This window comes from Pagrus pagrus (genome assembly GCF_965226575.1).
Source record: "Pagrus pagrus genome assembly, chromosome: 6".
Taxonomy (NCBI): Eukaryota; Metazoa; Chordata; class Actinopteri; order Spariformes; family Sparidae; genus Pagrus; species Pagrus pagrus.
The window spans coordinates 19,271,399-19,288,077 of NC_140190.1; the positions used below are offsets into that span (position 1 = coordinate 19,271,399).

General features: G+C 41.0%; 1 protein-coding gene across 1 annotated transcript; it reads right to left on the minus strand.

The window, feature by feature from the left end:
- Nucleotides 1-10,893: 10,893 nt before the first annotated feature.
- nmur1a (neuromedin U receptor 1a) lies at nucleotides 10,894-16,065 on the minus strand. Its single transcript, XM_084354692.1, has 2 exons — nucleotides 15,174-16,065; nucleotides 10,894-11,444 (listed from the first exon to the last, which is right to left on the minus strand). Exons 1-2 carry the CDS (start codon nucleotides 15,997-15,999, stop codon nucleotides 11,059-11,061), a joined length of 1,212 nt encoding a protein of 403 aa, XP_084210818.1. The 5' UTR covers nucleotides 16,000-16,065; the 3' UTR covers nucleotides 10,894-11,058.
- Between the last annotated feature and the right edge of the window lie 614 nt (nucleotides 16,066-16,679).

Here is a 16,679-nt window from a genome sequence, read left to right on the forward strand (position 1 = left end):
ATCACAAACTGGCATGGATCCCGCTCGGCCCTGGACAGGAAGGCGCTACAGTGGGTGATTAAGACCGGCCAGAACATCACTGGTACCTTCTACAGAGCATCAGCGACACTTTTTTGTAATCCTGCTTATTGTCTAATGCAATAGCAATATCATTAAAGAACTTGGATGCTGCCATCCTGGTACTATGCCTCAATCTAAACACCTGAAAAAACCTTTAAGTTTTCCCTGACGTAGGAAGTCCAGTACCAGATTTTACCCGTGGACAAACACCACTGCACGCACACTATACGGATCATGCTTTAATTACAGTACATACCACAAAGTAATTGTGTTTACATCCTGTTATTAACTCTGTCAAGGAGAACATACTGTTGTGCAGCCATTCATGGCCGAACTAAAATGTGTTTATATCCATCCTTCGTCTCAGATAATGGGAATCGTGAGGCAGAAGATTTGCTTTGTTTGTGTGTAACTGAGAAGAATATTATTGAGAATACAGATACATACAAATGTGGACTGACCTTATATGTTCTGTTTGTATCTTTTAACATTTTTCTTCTCTGTTATTTTATTTCCCAGCTGCAGCCTGTCTTAATGCTCTCAGAAAGCTGGTGAATCAGTGCTGTGAGACTGAGTGCCAATTTGTTTTGTTTGGGCTGACTGGTGCTGAAGTGGCTTTTTCTTTACCACCATGTTTAACTCTCCGACTTACAATTGCCCCTAAGAAACACCCAGTGACAAGATATAATTAAAGTCATCATCCAACTCATCAGCTGCTTGTCTATTTTGGCACAACGCTTCCAAAATACGGAAAATATATAAGCACAGGAACGAACACATGCACATAAACACACACATTTTCACTTGAAAATGAAAAGAAATGAGAAAAGGAATGAAATGCCTGATCATTTGATGATATTTTTGCATTTTTCATGTTTTACAACGACAAAACCATTAAAACAAGTTATACAGACAAGAACAGTGTTTTCCATCAGTGCGTGAAATGAAAAGCTTGCTGTCAAATCTAGTGTGATCTGCAACAGAAGTCCTGCACAGCCATAACTGATCACGTCATCATGAGATGGCAACTTCTTTAATTTATTTTTAAAAGGCAAATTCATTGTGACGAACACAATCATACACAGTTCAATACAGTGAAATTCACACCGACAGGAGAATTGACCATGAAATTGTCTTTTCTTCTGCATCAGTTTAGCATCTTATTATCTAAACGAGACTGATATCTTGACGTCATTTCATTTCGTTTTCTGAAGATTGTTACAATTGCGAAAAAATGTGAGGGCCCACAATGCAAGACACTGAAAACCAGGAAAAGTGTGCACGTTGAGAGGGTGAGTGTCAGGGGTTTTTTTTTCTTTTTTTTTTCTTTGAATATTTTATTCAAATGAATAGCTAAATATTTTTTCAGGTGGCCTTAAATGCTTCATACTTAACTAATGAGTCACCAAATGATTTTGATTTTGTATCTGCGAATCCCACCTCCATTCATTTTGCGTACAATGCGAGTGCAAGCTGAATGAAATTTCAAGTGTTTTCATTTAAATACCCTCCTCAGGGACGTTAGCAATTGTTGATTCGTGCAACAAAAGGATACTCAGGAGGAGCAACCTTGAGCTGGTCTTTGCCGGACGGAGACGTCCAGAAAACATTCATTCAATAAATTGCCAATTGACTTAACTTCCTCTCGGAGCACAATGTGAGGAGGAAATTTCATCTCAGAGCACAATCGGTGTCTTTGTATCTGTGGATGAACCTGGAGGACACAGGGGACGCCGCATGTTTGCCTTCACCTTCGAGTTCATTGAGATACTTTCCAGTTTCTGTAGCAACATCTTCCGATGACTCAGTGCCCAGAGACAGAGCCACATATTTCTTGTGTTTGGAGTGCGTTGGTGCTGTAGGAGAGTGGATGATGTGATGATGAGAGAAAACCCTTAAAAATCTTTAACCTGAAAACAGCTGTGGGTGATAATGTGTCAGCTTGCATTTATGGATTGATTTAGTTGTTGGGTGATGTTTTTAGTTGTGATCAGAAACTCTAGAGGTTGCTCAGTCGGTCGGTCAGTCCACAAGATTTTGCCTTGCCTCACCCTTTAGCAGCTTGACGGTCCAACATAGAGGACCCGCTCCCTCTATAAAAGGCTCATTCTAAGGTAACAAAAACACAATGCTTCTTATCTTCAGGTGATAAGACAGATAGAAACATATCAGTCAATATCAAATTTCTTCCAACCTAAACCCTACACACTGAAACTTTAATATAAGACACAATCACCTAGAAATGAGTACTTCAGTGAGGTATGATACTCTTGTTTTTAGACTATTTTCACTTGTTCAACCAGCAGATTTTTTTTTTAACTCATCGCTAGCAAGATTCAGGTAACTAGTGGATCATCCAGCTCACCTGGAGGATTTTCTGCTAGATCGCTTCTACACCAACTCACACACATGATCTCTTGCTGAAGCAATAAGGAGCTCGTCTCTCTGACTTTGATGCACCAGTTCTGTTTGATAAAAAAATGTGATAGTTTATATATTTATGGAAGGGACTCTGCTATGGTTTGCTGTGTTGTGTGTTTTCAGGGCTCTTCTCACCTCTATTTTGTTCCTCCTCCTCCTCAAAGTGGGTAGTATCGAGGGGTCTCAATCTCAAGAGAGGAGACGAGGAGGCTTTTTGGAGGGGCTGTAAGTGAGGATGCACAGGTGTATCCCTCGCGGATATTTTATAACTCATTTTAAATGATCAAATGCGTTTGGCACCTGGTACCACACTGTTCTAACCACGTTCCTTAATGACATTTCACCTCAATATTATTTGTCACATTGAGTTGTAAGTTGGCGTGTTGTCGTGAAACTATAACAAAACAAAGGACAGATGATGCAGCTGTGCCGCACATCACATTTAATTGACGTCGCTTCCAAAAACGTCTCCATGGCAGAGGTGTCTCATTTTTTGTCGAGTGCCTCTTGCCTCGACTCTTCTCTCCTCGTGTCTCCTCCTCGACTCCTCCACTCGCATCTTATGTGGGAAGGATTGGGGAGGGGAAGTCATCAAGGAATCGGAGGCAGCTGGAAAACCTGTTACTCGGTTGGCTCCCTCGTCCCCTGGCACCGTGTCATATTACTTTGAAGTTGTTTTGATTCTCCGTATAAATTAGTCGGCATTAGCTTAGTTAACTTGGCAGTATTTTTTCTGCCTGATTCATTTGTTAGAAATAATAACTTTTTGTTACATTTTTTCCCTCTTAAAATGAATCTTTGTTGAATAAAACACCTTTTATTTAGTTAATCCCCTGCGTGTGCTTCCCTTATTCCTTATGGTCTCAGAGCTGTTTATTGAGTGTAATGATGAACGCCACATGTTGGTGTCATTGTCTGGTTGACAATGACGTCTTTCAAAAAACACAGTGAAAAAACAGAAATATACAACAGAAATATTGTCCGCCTTGTTTTCATCTGAGAGCTCAGCACGTGCGATTCAGCAGTCAGAGGTTAATATTCCTCCAATGTCACGGCGTAAAATCACCTCAGAGTTAAGCTTGTGTTGGTCCTCTTCCAGATGGGTCCAAGTGGAGGTTGTGTGTCTGCATTCACAATTTATTGATGGATGTGTCTGTGCATTGATGAGGCCTTGTTTTCCAATCCCCCCCCCCCCACCCTGGGGAGAGCTGGCTATGCGACGATCACTGGCTGTTATTTACAAGAGGAGTATTTCAGTGGTACCCGTTATCGCTCACAGATTTTTAGTGATGCCTAATCTATCTTGCCAACTGGTCCGAGGGTTTCAAGCATCTGCCACTATTCAAGTCATTTTTATGGCTCCGGGTTTCATTTCAAACAGTTTAAGGCATTTTATAGAGAATGTTATTGTCGAATATACTGAGTATTTTATTTACATGATGTATTGATAATATCTTTATGTTACAAAGGCTTATTTCTTACTCCCTTTACTTGTTGTACGCACAGGTTTGAGTCTCATTCTCTTATTCATTCTCATTTTTTTTCAAACTGGAGCACCTCATCATGCACTATTGCTTATAAGGTGAATTATTTTTATACTTGTTTTGTTTTCTCCGCTCCACGTGACATTTGCGCCCTAAAGAAAAGTTTGAATAAAGGCAAATGAAGCAAACATTCACCATTTTGCCGTTTTACCAAGGGTTATGTGCCTAACTGACTATTTCTTTTCTCTGAGTGAACAGGCAACTGTCACAGACTCCAGGAATATTAAATGGTAAATGGACTGTATTTATATTGCACTTTTCTAGTCTAGGCGACCATTCAAAGTGCTTTACACCCACATTCATACATTGGTGGCAGAGGCTACAATGCAAGATGTCTCACTCCTTAGCAACGTCTGTTATCAGCTAAGGAAATAACGATGTGTCTCATTCAGTATATTATGAAGTATATGATTTGCTGCTTTCTGTGTACCTGCTTCTTTCGCAGTTCGTGATGATGAATGTGACACACAAGGGGAAAAAAAGGAAGGCTTACCTTTCTCATGGCAATTGAAAAAGTCAGATGCCTATTTTTTGTGGCTTTCCCACGTTTAAAGACCCTGTACATACATGCTAATTTTGGTGTCAAAGTGGTAGCCATTGGTGAGCTATGTAGGTGGATTTTTTTCATACGGTTGGACAAAGCCACACCAGCCTGTCCCCCGTTTCTAACCTCAGTGCTAAGCTAAGCCAAGTCGCTGTTTGCTGTAGCCTTATATTTAACTGACACAAATGAGAGTAAAGCCATTTAAATTAGAGCCCCTCGTTTTTTTCTCTAGGACCTGCATTTGCATTTGTACACTATTAAGTGCCTCTTCAATGAGAAGAAATCAATTGAAAGTGTATTACTACGCTTACTGACAGCAGAGCAAGACTTTGCTGATTAGACCCCGGAGATGTTCATCTTGAAGTTAGGACATAGGTGGAATCCCCTGGAGTCTGGTCGCTGCTGCTGGCGGAGTAGCGCCTGCAAATGGAAGAGGAAACCTTTTATTCGATTCACCTGGCTCATCCTGAGGGACAAGGTGGATGAGGAGGTGGTGCGATGCTCAACTGCAAGTCTACAGGTAATAAAGACAGTGAAGAAAGTGAAGTGATATTTGAAGAACGTCATCAGCTCTTCATGTAACACTAATCAAGCGCACTCTACGGGTTGAATAAGAGAAAAGATTACCTTTGATTGTCAGTTTGGCTGATTAAAGTTGATGTCACAGAAGAAGCCCTCACTTCGCCAAAAGGTGTAATTTGAAGCCCTGGCGAGCTTTTGAGGCAATCACTCCACACATTCAAATCAAATTAAATCATTTTGTCACATTGCCTCAGTGGGTCTTACAATCTGTACAGCTACATCAATCCTTATACACTCAATTCGAGTGAGGAAAAACGTGCCATATTGGGAAAAAAAGAAAAAAACCCTTTTAACAGGGGAGAAAAAGACGGACGAAGGAAGAGCCACAGAGGAGGGATCCCTCTCCCAGGATGGACAGACATGCAGTAGACGTCGCATGTACAGAACAGAACAACAAAATCAAAATTTACAAATTGCCTTGGCAAAATATCTGATACATATTATTTAATATATGTAAAGTGTGTGAATCCAAGTGGTGCACGAGCCACACGACCTCCTCTCCATCAATTTTACAGAAGTACAGATATAAGGAGATACTAACGATGATCCAGATCCGTTAATATGCGAGGCAGCGGGAGCCAGGAGAAAGAGATGTTCCCAAGGGCCCATGGTCCATCAGAAGGGAGCCTGAATGAAAAGAGAGGAGGAGGAGGAGGAGGAGGAGGAGGAGAAAGCTACAGAGAGAGGACAGTGAGAGAGCGACATGGCTTGCAGTTTGACAGGACAGAAAGCAAAGTACAAAAGTTAGAGAAATGCAATGTTAATCAGAATAAACATAATGGCAGGACAATGTGAATTCTAATACTATAGGTAGGAGACTCATTGAGACTGAGACCGACCCACTGAAGAAGCTAGCAATCGAAGTCAAGGACTAATCAAAGGTTGAAGTACGTTTTGAGTTTAGATTTAAAGGCGTCAATAGAGCCACGCTTGTCTGATGTCAGCTGGGAGATTATTCCAGAGGAAGGGGGCACGAGAGGAAATATCCCCGCAGTCAGCTGACTTCTTCTTAACCCTGGGAACCATCAGGAGCTGGATGCACATGTCCTACATGTACCATCATTTCTTTTGGTGAGCTGACATGTGCAATAATTCCCTGAATTAATTATTTACGAGAAGAAGAAACGTGCGGCGCAATAAGTGGAAATGTGTCTGCTTTAAGGATGAATTGTGCTTGCGAGCTAGATAAACCCACAGTGTACAACTGAAAGGTGGAATAATCACATGTTCGGACTTATCACATGAATCATGCTCATACGACTTTGTAATCGTTGTGTTTACTGAAACTTGTGACGCCCTCATAAATTTCCTTGGTCAGACAAAAGCTGCATTGAATGTCACCCTACATGGGATCTCCATGGAGATGTGTAGGCAGCAAAAGGAGAGGTTTGTTTACATTGAACTGTTTACTAAAGGCCACACGCCTCTAAGAAAATACCTCTCAGCTGTTTAGCTCTTTTCAGGAAATGTGAATGCAAAGTATATTAAATGCAGCATGAGAGGTTCAGGTGAGAGTCTTCACAATAAGTAGAGAACCTCAAGTGTTCTGAAATGAATCAGATGGATTATTTAACTAATTCTACATGGTAAGATGAACCAGTTGAGCTTGTGTAACAGTGGGTAGAGCATCATGAAATGGGACCCCATTGTATGACTCTCTAATAGATTGCACATGGGTGTATTAGTATATTTCTGATGAGCTTCTTTCTCTCTCGCCTTGTTTTCTTCTGCTTCCCATCTGTGAACCTGCACAGCTGAGGCTGATCGGCTGCTGTAAATGAAGTTGCCTAACTGTTGCAGAAAACGGCCAACCGCTGCAAAAATGTCATGTAACTGAGAGCGAAGTCGTTACTGGAAGAATTATAGCAATATATATGCATTTATAGAATGGTTAAGGTTAGATAAAGACATGGCTCTGACCGATCACCTATAGCTATATATAGCAGTTAATATCTAAAGCACTATGTTTATTAGGTACCAATCATATATTCATGTATAAATGCTTCCTCCTTGCTGAATATCATATAATCATGGAGGTTCAGTCCCCTATGCACTTGTATTAGATACAGCATGAAATGAAATGGCATTGAAGTGGTTTACATCGTCAGAGAGTGTTTGCTCTCCAGCCACTTCCACTGTCTTATAAGAGCCACATCTCATGGTGTACACCGAGGTACAGGGCCATTAAGTATGGAAGAGCATAAACACTAGAATCAGGGATTTTAGATGAGCCTGCTGCCTCCGCGATCCAACCCCGGATAAGTGGAAGAAAATGGATGGATGGATATTAGACCTATTAAGATGCTTATTAACATTAAAGAGGCTGTATAAGGGTTTATAATAGTGAGTGCCTTATCAATATTAATACATATTCTATTATGCATTTGTTATCACTTAACTATGCACTTATTAAAAGTTAAGGGGCACTATGTAGTTTTTGAGAAGAAATTCAAACTCAGAATTTATAATATTAACGGAATAACAATATTATTAAAGGAATTAATACAAAATCAGAAATATGTATTTTTTACATAACTGAATAAAAAGAAGAAGATTTTTTTTCTGATTAAAATGTCTTGTAATTAAATAGTTCACCTTTAACAATACATTTTTTGCAGCTACAAGGTCTAACGCAGAACCAGTGCCTTATTCAGGTTAATAGATCATGTATCATTCACTTAACTATAGTTTAATAGTTTATACGTTTTATAGTAATCTCCATGTAGAGTTCATTCACATAGTGCTGGCAAAATGTGAATAAATAATAAAGAGTACAGGAGTCTCTGGTGAGTACTGAATTCATTTTCCTGATTTTAACCACACAGACACACACACACACCTGGTGTATGCTGTTGCTCGCTAATGTTAGCTTGTGGCTAGTGTACAGTAAACTGGCTGTCTGGGGCAGAAAACCACTGCACGAGTAACTAACTAACGCAACTAGACACAAATGTTCCTGCCGTCAAACTCCTTTCACTGTTGATGCATCCACCATTAAACATCACTGCTCACTGCTGAAAATCTATCTGATGTGACTCGGGCACAAATGTTCAGACGAGGGAATGATTTAAAGTTTTATTTGTGTTAACTCGGCAACAGCAACCAAATGAGATGCACCATTACCTTGAGTACACTTGTGTATTTCTCTGTGTTTGAACATTGTTTGAAACCTTTGTGATAATGCGAGTGAACTCAACAAAATATATTACTATGGTCTCGTTATTAGTTTGCAGACATTTTAATGTAGAATTCATATCATTTCTTTAAAAGCATTTCTTTTTTTCTTGAATACTTCTGTAAATTTGAATTTGAATAAAATCAAGCTGCCGCAATGACAGAAAACCACCGTAGGACTGAGACCGAAACTTGATTCATCACACAAGCACTGCTTTGACACCAAATCAGTGACAGCTATGAATCCTTCACAGTGGAAGAGCAGTACATCTCTATGGTTAGAGTGGATAAATCCATTTCAAATAATGACAAGGAGGTACTCATGAAAATTGCTGTTGTTTTAGAGCACCTTGTGACCAATAGCAAATACTGGTGATGACGGTCTAACAGAGCACTCAAGGAGAAGAAAGATATGCCGCAGTGCAGATGGAGGATTAACAGCAGGTGTAGTGTAGTTTTCACTGGACTGTATGAATCACCACTATGGTGCTAACCTCAACAATTTCATGTTTTTCAATGCTTCTAAAAAGTTTTTCCAATTGTTAATCTTCTTTTAAAGTGGGAGCCTCAGGTAGTACACATCACAAGTGTACTGTTGGCTTCAGTTGACTTCTGACCTTTCTGTGTGAATGGCTTCCAATAGCAACACCAGGTATGGAGCACTGGTGTCACCAGGTCATTTTGTGGATTTTTCCAAACAATGAGGAAAGGTAAACATTTAGATTTTGCAGTTACTTTTGTCTCCTGTAGTTTAGGAGGTAGAGCAGGTCATCCACTAATCAGAAGGTTGATGGTTTGAAGTGACCTTGGCAAGATAGTGAACCCCAGATTTCTCCCGATGGCTGTTCCATCTGTGTGTGGGAATGGCTTCCCATAGAAATATCGGGAGGTGCTTTGGATAGGAAGCGCTGTATTGCTCCTGTTGAGCAGGTTGACAAATTACATGGCAGCTTCTGCCACCAACGTATGAATCTGTGCATAAATGAGACAAGTGTTGGCAGGCTAGACAAGTGTGGTATATATGCAAGTCCATTCACCATTGCTTTGTTCTGTCTTTCTGCCTTCCTACTGTCCAACATGTTGGTCCAGAGCAAGAAATCTGATCACTACGAGCAAGAATCCCACGCTTTGGATATTCATGTTACCCTGACGATGAATCACAATGCTGTTTGGTGACCTGTTGACCTTTGTTTAGCACCATCATCAGGCCAAATTGTCCACTTGTGCTCAAAGAAATGGATCAAACCCAAATCTAAGTGCGTGAGCACATTCCCAATAGTTCTGGTTTCAAGGCTCAATTCCAATGTATGGTTTAAACTTTCCACTCTTCCCCTACAGCGTCACGATTCTTGTTGGGAAGGTTGAAATGGAGGTTTTTCAGAGGCACACTTCAAATCAAGGGTTATGACAACTCTCTGTTGTTTCAATATATTGTGGTCCTGTTCTTTAGTTTGCTGATGTCTCTGTAGTAGCTAGCTAGTTAATGCTACATTGTTCTGCTGATTTCTGCATAACAGTCCCACATTTTGGTGTTGTTCAATGCTGCCTTCCTCCTCTTTTATGACACGACACCTGAAATTTAACTAAAGTTGATCTAAACTAAAGTCATCACTTTATTTGATGACGTGATTGCAAGTGGACAATTTGTAAGCATCCATGCTGAGGGGAAAGTGGGTACTGGAAAATGAGAGGTAGGGGTAAAAAAAAAAAAACTGGAAATCATTTAAAAGCATTTGAAAATTTATTTCATTTGAATTTCATGATGGATAACATCTCAGCACAAAGAATACTTTGAACCATAAAAAACATTACAACATAGAGCAGAAATTACTTTAACACGTGCATCATCACTGTAAGCAGTACACATACCTGACGAGCACTTTTGTTATCTGAACATGGCAATTTCCTTTACAGCACATATCTTTACACACAATGCAAGTGATGAGAATCTTTCTAATACAAACACAAATGATTACTTACTGTACACATTGTGGCTAACCCTGACATCATGGATGATTACAGCAGCAGTCTTGTGAATAGAATAGACATTCAATAGACATTCTATAGACATTCATTATTTACAAGACCCCTTTTTTTTATAATCTTCGTCCTTTATATTGTGTTTTGTTGTTGTGTTACACATATCCTTACAGCACGTAACCAAGTGAAACCTCTGTCTGGCTTAGACCAGCTTTTGTATTCACTGGTCCAGCTGGCTCATCTAATCTTGTACAAATGCTGAGATTTGTAAATTGTATTTTATCATATTTTTAAAAAAATAAATAAAGAAAGAATAATGTGCACACAAAATATGTATCTGATTAAAATGGCTTTTGTACATTGAACTTCGGATGTTCTTTACACCGGAGAACTTAAGATGACATTCGAGTCTACATTCCTGCATGATTCCCAAAGGTTTGAGTTAGCAGTGTGCTTGAAAAAGTTTGGAGTTCATCTTCGGTAAGTGATTTGCTGAGCTACTTATAAAGTTTTCAAAAGCAGCATGGTAACCCTTACACTGCAGTTTGACAGCTTCAGCAAAAGAGCGTGCCCTTTTTTTCTGCAGTTCTCCCAGTCAGACTACTTTTAAGGTATTTAGCTCAAGCACCAGTTCAAAGAGGATGTTGATGACAGCTGATGAATGCGGTGGCTCTGAACTGGACAGCCTTTCTCAACACCATGTTATCTCACCAGTATTATGTCCCCCTTGACATACCCTTCAAGATGCTTTTTTCAACATGTAAAACTCGTCTCATCTTTCATCCTCACATCTGCATCTTCTGCCTCGGCTTCAACAACAGCGGCCCCGTTGCTGAGCGGCGCATCACTCAGAGTGCTGCGGAGCGTCACCCGGGTGACACTGAGCGAGTGTTTCCTGGGAGCGATGTGATGTGGCCTATGGCACATGACCTCCTTGAACATTTCTCGAAAGCGTGTGGACATGAGGTTGTACAGGATCGGGTTGACTGTTGAGCTGAGGTAGAAAAACACTCCGGAGACAATGTGCACGTATTCGAAGATTTCATGGTGGTTGTCAGTCCAGTCGCTGATGAAACTCCACATGAGGCGGTCGGTGTGAAACGGGGCCCAGCAGATCGCGAAAACCACCACCAAAACGACTGGAAGAAAAGCAAGAGAGAGAAAGAGACAATGTGGGATGGGTAGAGGGGATTTTAGTAGCAGTACATTGATTATTTGCTCTCTCTAGTCTCAAATTGATTTGTGTGTGTTTGTCGTAGGGGCCGGCAGCCTCCCCCTATAATAAGGGCCGACATGACGCCTTACATCATTAAAAATTTTAGCCCACCTCTTCCTCGCTTCCCACCAGCGAAGACGGTGGTCTGGTGAGACACTCACTCGTGCTACTTACAGAACCGGGGTAATGCAAATGACCTAAAGTTCTCTTTCATAGCATTCATTGTGTGTCTCACTATGGGATAGACTGACTCCTGGATTGCTTGAGAGCCCATTAAAGGAACCAGCCCTGACAGCATACTTATTCTGGTGAATAATCCTCATTCCCAGATTCCCCTACACTCAGCACTATGTGAGCTAAGGAGAGTGCTGTAACATCCAGGCTGTAGAACACAAATATCCTGAATGGAGACCAGGAGCCCAGGAAGATGCCAGTCTGCTAGTACCGTGATTTTCAACCACTGTTCCGTGGCACACCGGTGTGCTGTGAGAGACCATCAGGTGTGCCGTGGGAAATTGTCCACTTATCTCTCAGATAACACGATTGACATATTGATGACATGTCTGCAGACATCGGAGGCGTTGTTGATACGCATCAGTGGGAAATTTGCATTGCAACTTGATGAGTCTACGGACATTAGTAGTCATGCTCAACTCCTGGCCAATGTGCGTTTTGTGGATGGAGACGTCATCAGAGAAAACTTCCTGTTTTGGAAGGCATTGCCAGAAAAAACAACAGGAGAGGAAATTTTCCAGGTCACATCAGATTATCTTGAACAAGGAGGACTTCAGGGGGAAAACTGCACGAGTGTCTGTACGTATACAGGCACTGGCTGCTCTTGTGGTGTTCCCGTCGTTCCCTAGAGAGGCTTTCCCCTTGAAAGGTCAACCTGAAGCGCTAGCCTTCGCCGCAACAGCTTGAGGGAAAATCACACACAGTGGATGCACTCACCAGGTGACAACAGTCAGCTGGGGAATTTTCCCAGAGAGGTCATTACAAAATGCAAATACACTGAACTTGTATTACTGGAAAAATGAAATGCGACCCTAAATAGAATCAATAACTGTTTTATTTCTTTGGCATTATAACTTTAAGTACACATTTAAAAAAAAATACTTGGAACTGTTTATATTCATTACTCTGTTAATTAATTAGAACAATATGATATCACAATGGGACACGTGTCAGCGTGGTTCGAAAGTTAATAGTGCATATAATCCCATGAGTTGGGAATGAGACTCAAAATCAACTTTCTTACAGATTTGACTTTTAAGGCTACATTATAAATTAATGGCTTATCTGTGTAAATCCCCTCATGACAGATACAAACATGATCCCTGCCCTGAACCTGATCAGACGAATGCACCGAGCATTGTGATGTAACTAGTCTTGTCTGTTAAAACTAGAGAATCACAGCAGCTGATTTGAGACATCATGAAAAAAAATCTATCAAACTATCACTGAAATCAGTTTGAAGGCACTGCTGCTGTTGAATGCTTTATGTATATCTGTACCTTTTTAAGAGTGAGGTGATGATTCAAGTAACCATCTCCAGTAGTATATACCATACATTTCTGAATGGTCTGACATACTGTATAAAACTGTGTAAAACTGTGGCTGGAGGTAAAATAGTCACAAATTCAAATAATTATATACATTTTCTCCCCATAGTTAACACCAAGTTGGACCTGTTTATGGTGTCACCATCAAAAGCAGTCACTCACTGTTGGGATTTGAACTGCGCACCATCTCTGACCTTTAGGCTATTGTTCTTTAAGTCATATTGATGCAAATCTTACAGGACCGCTCTAACCTTTATAAAGATAGAAAACATAAATGTTATACTGTCTTGACCAAATGTTGCATGAAATCAGAATCACAACCTCAGGGGTCTCATTGGTGGCGTCTCTGAGGAGAAGTGTGAAAAGAAACGCCTGAATTTTGACAACTGCTGACATCAGAGTCTCGCAATGTTGTTTGTTTTATTCAGTCAAAATCTCAACATATGTGTCCGTGCAAGCCAAGCATCTAAATCAATGTCAGAGCGTCATATTAAGATAAGGACAAGATTAATACGTTCCCACTCTCGTGCTTTTGCACCCTGAAAGACACTGACTTCTACGTTATGCTCTCACCTTCACCTCTGAGCGATACAAAAGCACATGTGGGCTCCATCAGTAGGCTTATATGAAGGTCTATTTCAAAGCCTGTTAGATGTCAGTGTGTCTGTGGAGGAACCTGGTTAATATTATCTGCATGGTTGGTGTCACCTTTCATTATCATCTCATCAATAATAATCATGTTCATAAGCAACTGTAAGTAAGATATGTTTGGGGGAAATTAAATGCCTCATTAATTCCACTTTCAGACAGTGTTCATGCAGAAAATGTCTGCAAAATTTTCACTTCTAACATTGTTAATTGCTGGGTGCAGCAGCAGCATCTGACTGAAGTGCTATTTCTGGAGTAAAAAACAAGTAATAATCTGTAATTTAAATGTAATTGCATTAAATAGATAACAGATGTCAGGTGTGACTGGTTTTCTTATTTAAATTTCCCTTTCCTTTTCGATCAAAGCATATTATTGTTCGACTTGCACTCATTTTTAAATTAATCAATTACAAATTTTGACATAAATGACTTGAAAGGGTAATCAAGTCTCAACATTTATTTTTTTCTTTTGTCAAAGCAAATGTTTGATCCTGACAGGACTACATTTCTTTTAACTTTACCCTCCACATGACCAGGTCATATCTCACTGCTGGCCACCTCATGGTGTTCCTAGCAAGTTATTTCCTGCTTCTAATAAAAAAATGTACGAGAGCCGACAAGTACAAACTGGTGAACCTTGCCCCATTCTTGCTTGTGAACGACTGCGGTCCGATTTATAATACTTAAAATGAGTTAGAGATATCTGGTTATAGGGGCATATATGCATGTGCATGGATATGCAATAAAAGTCAAATGAAATGTGTCGCGTTATTTTTGGGGACCAAAAATATTCACAAAACACAAAATAAAAATTCAGATGTGTCACAGAATAAACAATCATGTCAAACACTAAAATATCCCCAGCTAGGTTTGAGTAATGTACACGACATGTTAAAAATGAAAAGTTTGACGTTCATCCGGCAACAATCAACATCCTCAGAAATGTTTCGCTGAAGTATGCATGCCAGGCCGGCAGATGGCAGTGTAATATAAACACCACAGAATAACAGCACGTGCCTGCACCCAACGTTTTCTTCTACTGAGCCGAGATGATTAATTAAATCTACACTTTGCGTGAAGGATTCTCAAAAGACTACACTCTGGAGCCTGGTGCCCCCGAAAACGCTGTTGTTGTGTGACGAATGGCCAAAACGCCATTTTAAAAAACCATTGTGGTGTTATTAGCCCCTGAGCCTATCGAGGATCCCTAATCATGATACTATGACCTGTTATCAATGAAGCGATTTACCTGTGGAACGTTCCAAACAGGTGTTTTTGGAACATTTCACAACTTTCCCAGTCTTTCATCTATCATTCAACAGCGTCCCAACTTTTTTTTCGGGGTTGTAATTGTCCCACATGCAAGTTTGCGTACAGTGAAGTTCGGCACACATCTCTGGTTAAAAGAGTCTCAATAAAGAGAAGGAAGGTTCGATACTCACACAACATCTTAGTGACCTGCCGGCGACGTGCCTTCTGCTGCTGTGTTCGGATGTTACAGAAGCTGTCCTGTCCAAAGCCCGACTTCGCCTCCAGTGCCTGACGCATCTTCTCCCGCTTCAGCTGCAGCCCGATAAGCATGTAGAGGGTGCTGATGGTAAGCATGGGTAGAACGAAAAATAGCAAGGTGGTCAACTGGATGGTCAGATTGTACATCCAGTGTGGTTTTAATAGCGTACAGATGGCTGAGTCAGGGATCACCACGCTTATGTTCCCAGCAGGACTGGTTAGATTCCTGTGCAGGACGTCGATTCCATGGAGACTTGTGTTAGGCAGGGCACACAACACGGACACACCCCACACCGTCAGGATGACTCGCTTGGCATGGGTGCGTGTTACAACATACTTTGCGCGCAGGGGGTGCACTACAGCAATGTAACGCTCCACGCTCAGCGCCGTCACGTTCAGGATAGAAGCTAGGCAAACAGTCTCGAATAGGAATGTTTTGAAATAGCAGCCGCCCTTCCCCAGGAGGAAGGGGTAGTTCTGCCACAGCTCATACAGCTCTAACGGCATGCCGAGCAGCAGCACCAGCAGGTCGGACACCGCCAGGCTGAACAGGTAGTAGTTTGTTGGCGTCCACATCACTTTGTTGCGTGCAATGACGGTGCACGTCAGCACATTGCCCAACACGCCTACCAAGAAGATGACCAGGTAGATAAGGCACACGGGAAGGAACACAGGCGATCGACGAGGACCAAGATAGTTCTGTAAGTACTCTTCATTTGTTAGACATGCATCACCCAGATCCACATGACTGCCGTTCATGCTGGATGTCAGATTGGCACACTCTTCCCTTGGAGGACATAGCCACCCACCTTTCTCGGCAATTAGGTCCAAAGAGCAGTTGAAAGAAGCGGACATGTTGCTGCAGTAGTCGGGCTTGGTATCTGAGAAAAAAAAGATCATACATTCATCAGTATAAATGACATTTTCGAGCAACGGCCAGTGGGTAATGACATTTATACAAAACAGACTTCTAATTAAAGTTAAACAGAATCAAAGTTTGGTTAAGCACAAATGAGGAAGGAGTTGTTACACAGCTTGACATTCATCTCTCTTCATCATGTTTCCTGATCAATTCCCAAAACTCTGAATTAGATTAGCTCTGACTGCTGTTTCTGCCAATGAGTTTTGAAATCACTTCTGACAGCGAGCAGGAGACTGAATGATTGAATAAGCTTGAATTGCCATCTGTTTGCCGTCCTCGTAGTATGGCTCAAAACCTTCACAAGCTTTGCCTGCGTGCTTCAATAAACACAAATGTGCAGGATTTTCTTTAAACCAATTGCAAATTAAACATCAGAGAGATGTTGTTGATGCCAGCCAGTACTCTCTAAAATAAGAACAGGACTAATCTGCAATGAGAAACTGACTTACTGAGGCTGAGCCTGGGGAATGTGGCATGTCATGTCACGTAAAGTTTTCATTTTTCTTACTGTCAACAC

What these genes read in the sequence shown, in the direction of transcription:
- nmur1a (XM_084354692.1), bottom strand. Translation starts at nt 15,999, where the DNA reads ATGAACGGCAGTCATGTGGATCTGGGTGATGCATGTCTAACAAATGAA. An exon ending in GCAGGTCACTAAGATGTTGT is followed by an intron (nt 11,445 to 15,173) that starts GTGAGTATCGAA and finishes CTTTTCTTCCAG; the next exon opens with TCGTTTTGGTGGTGGTTTTC.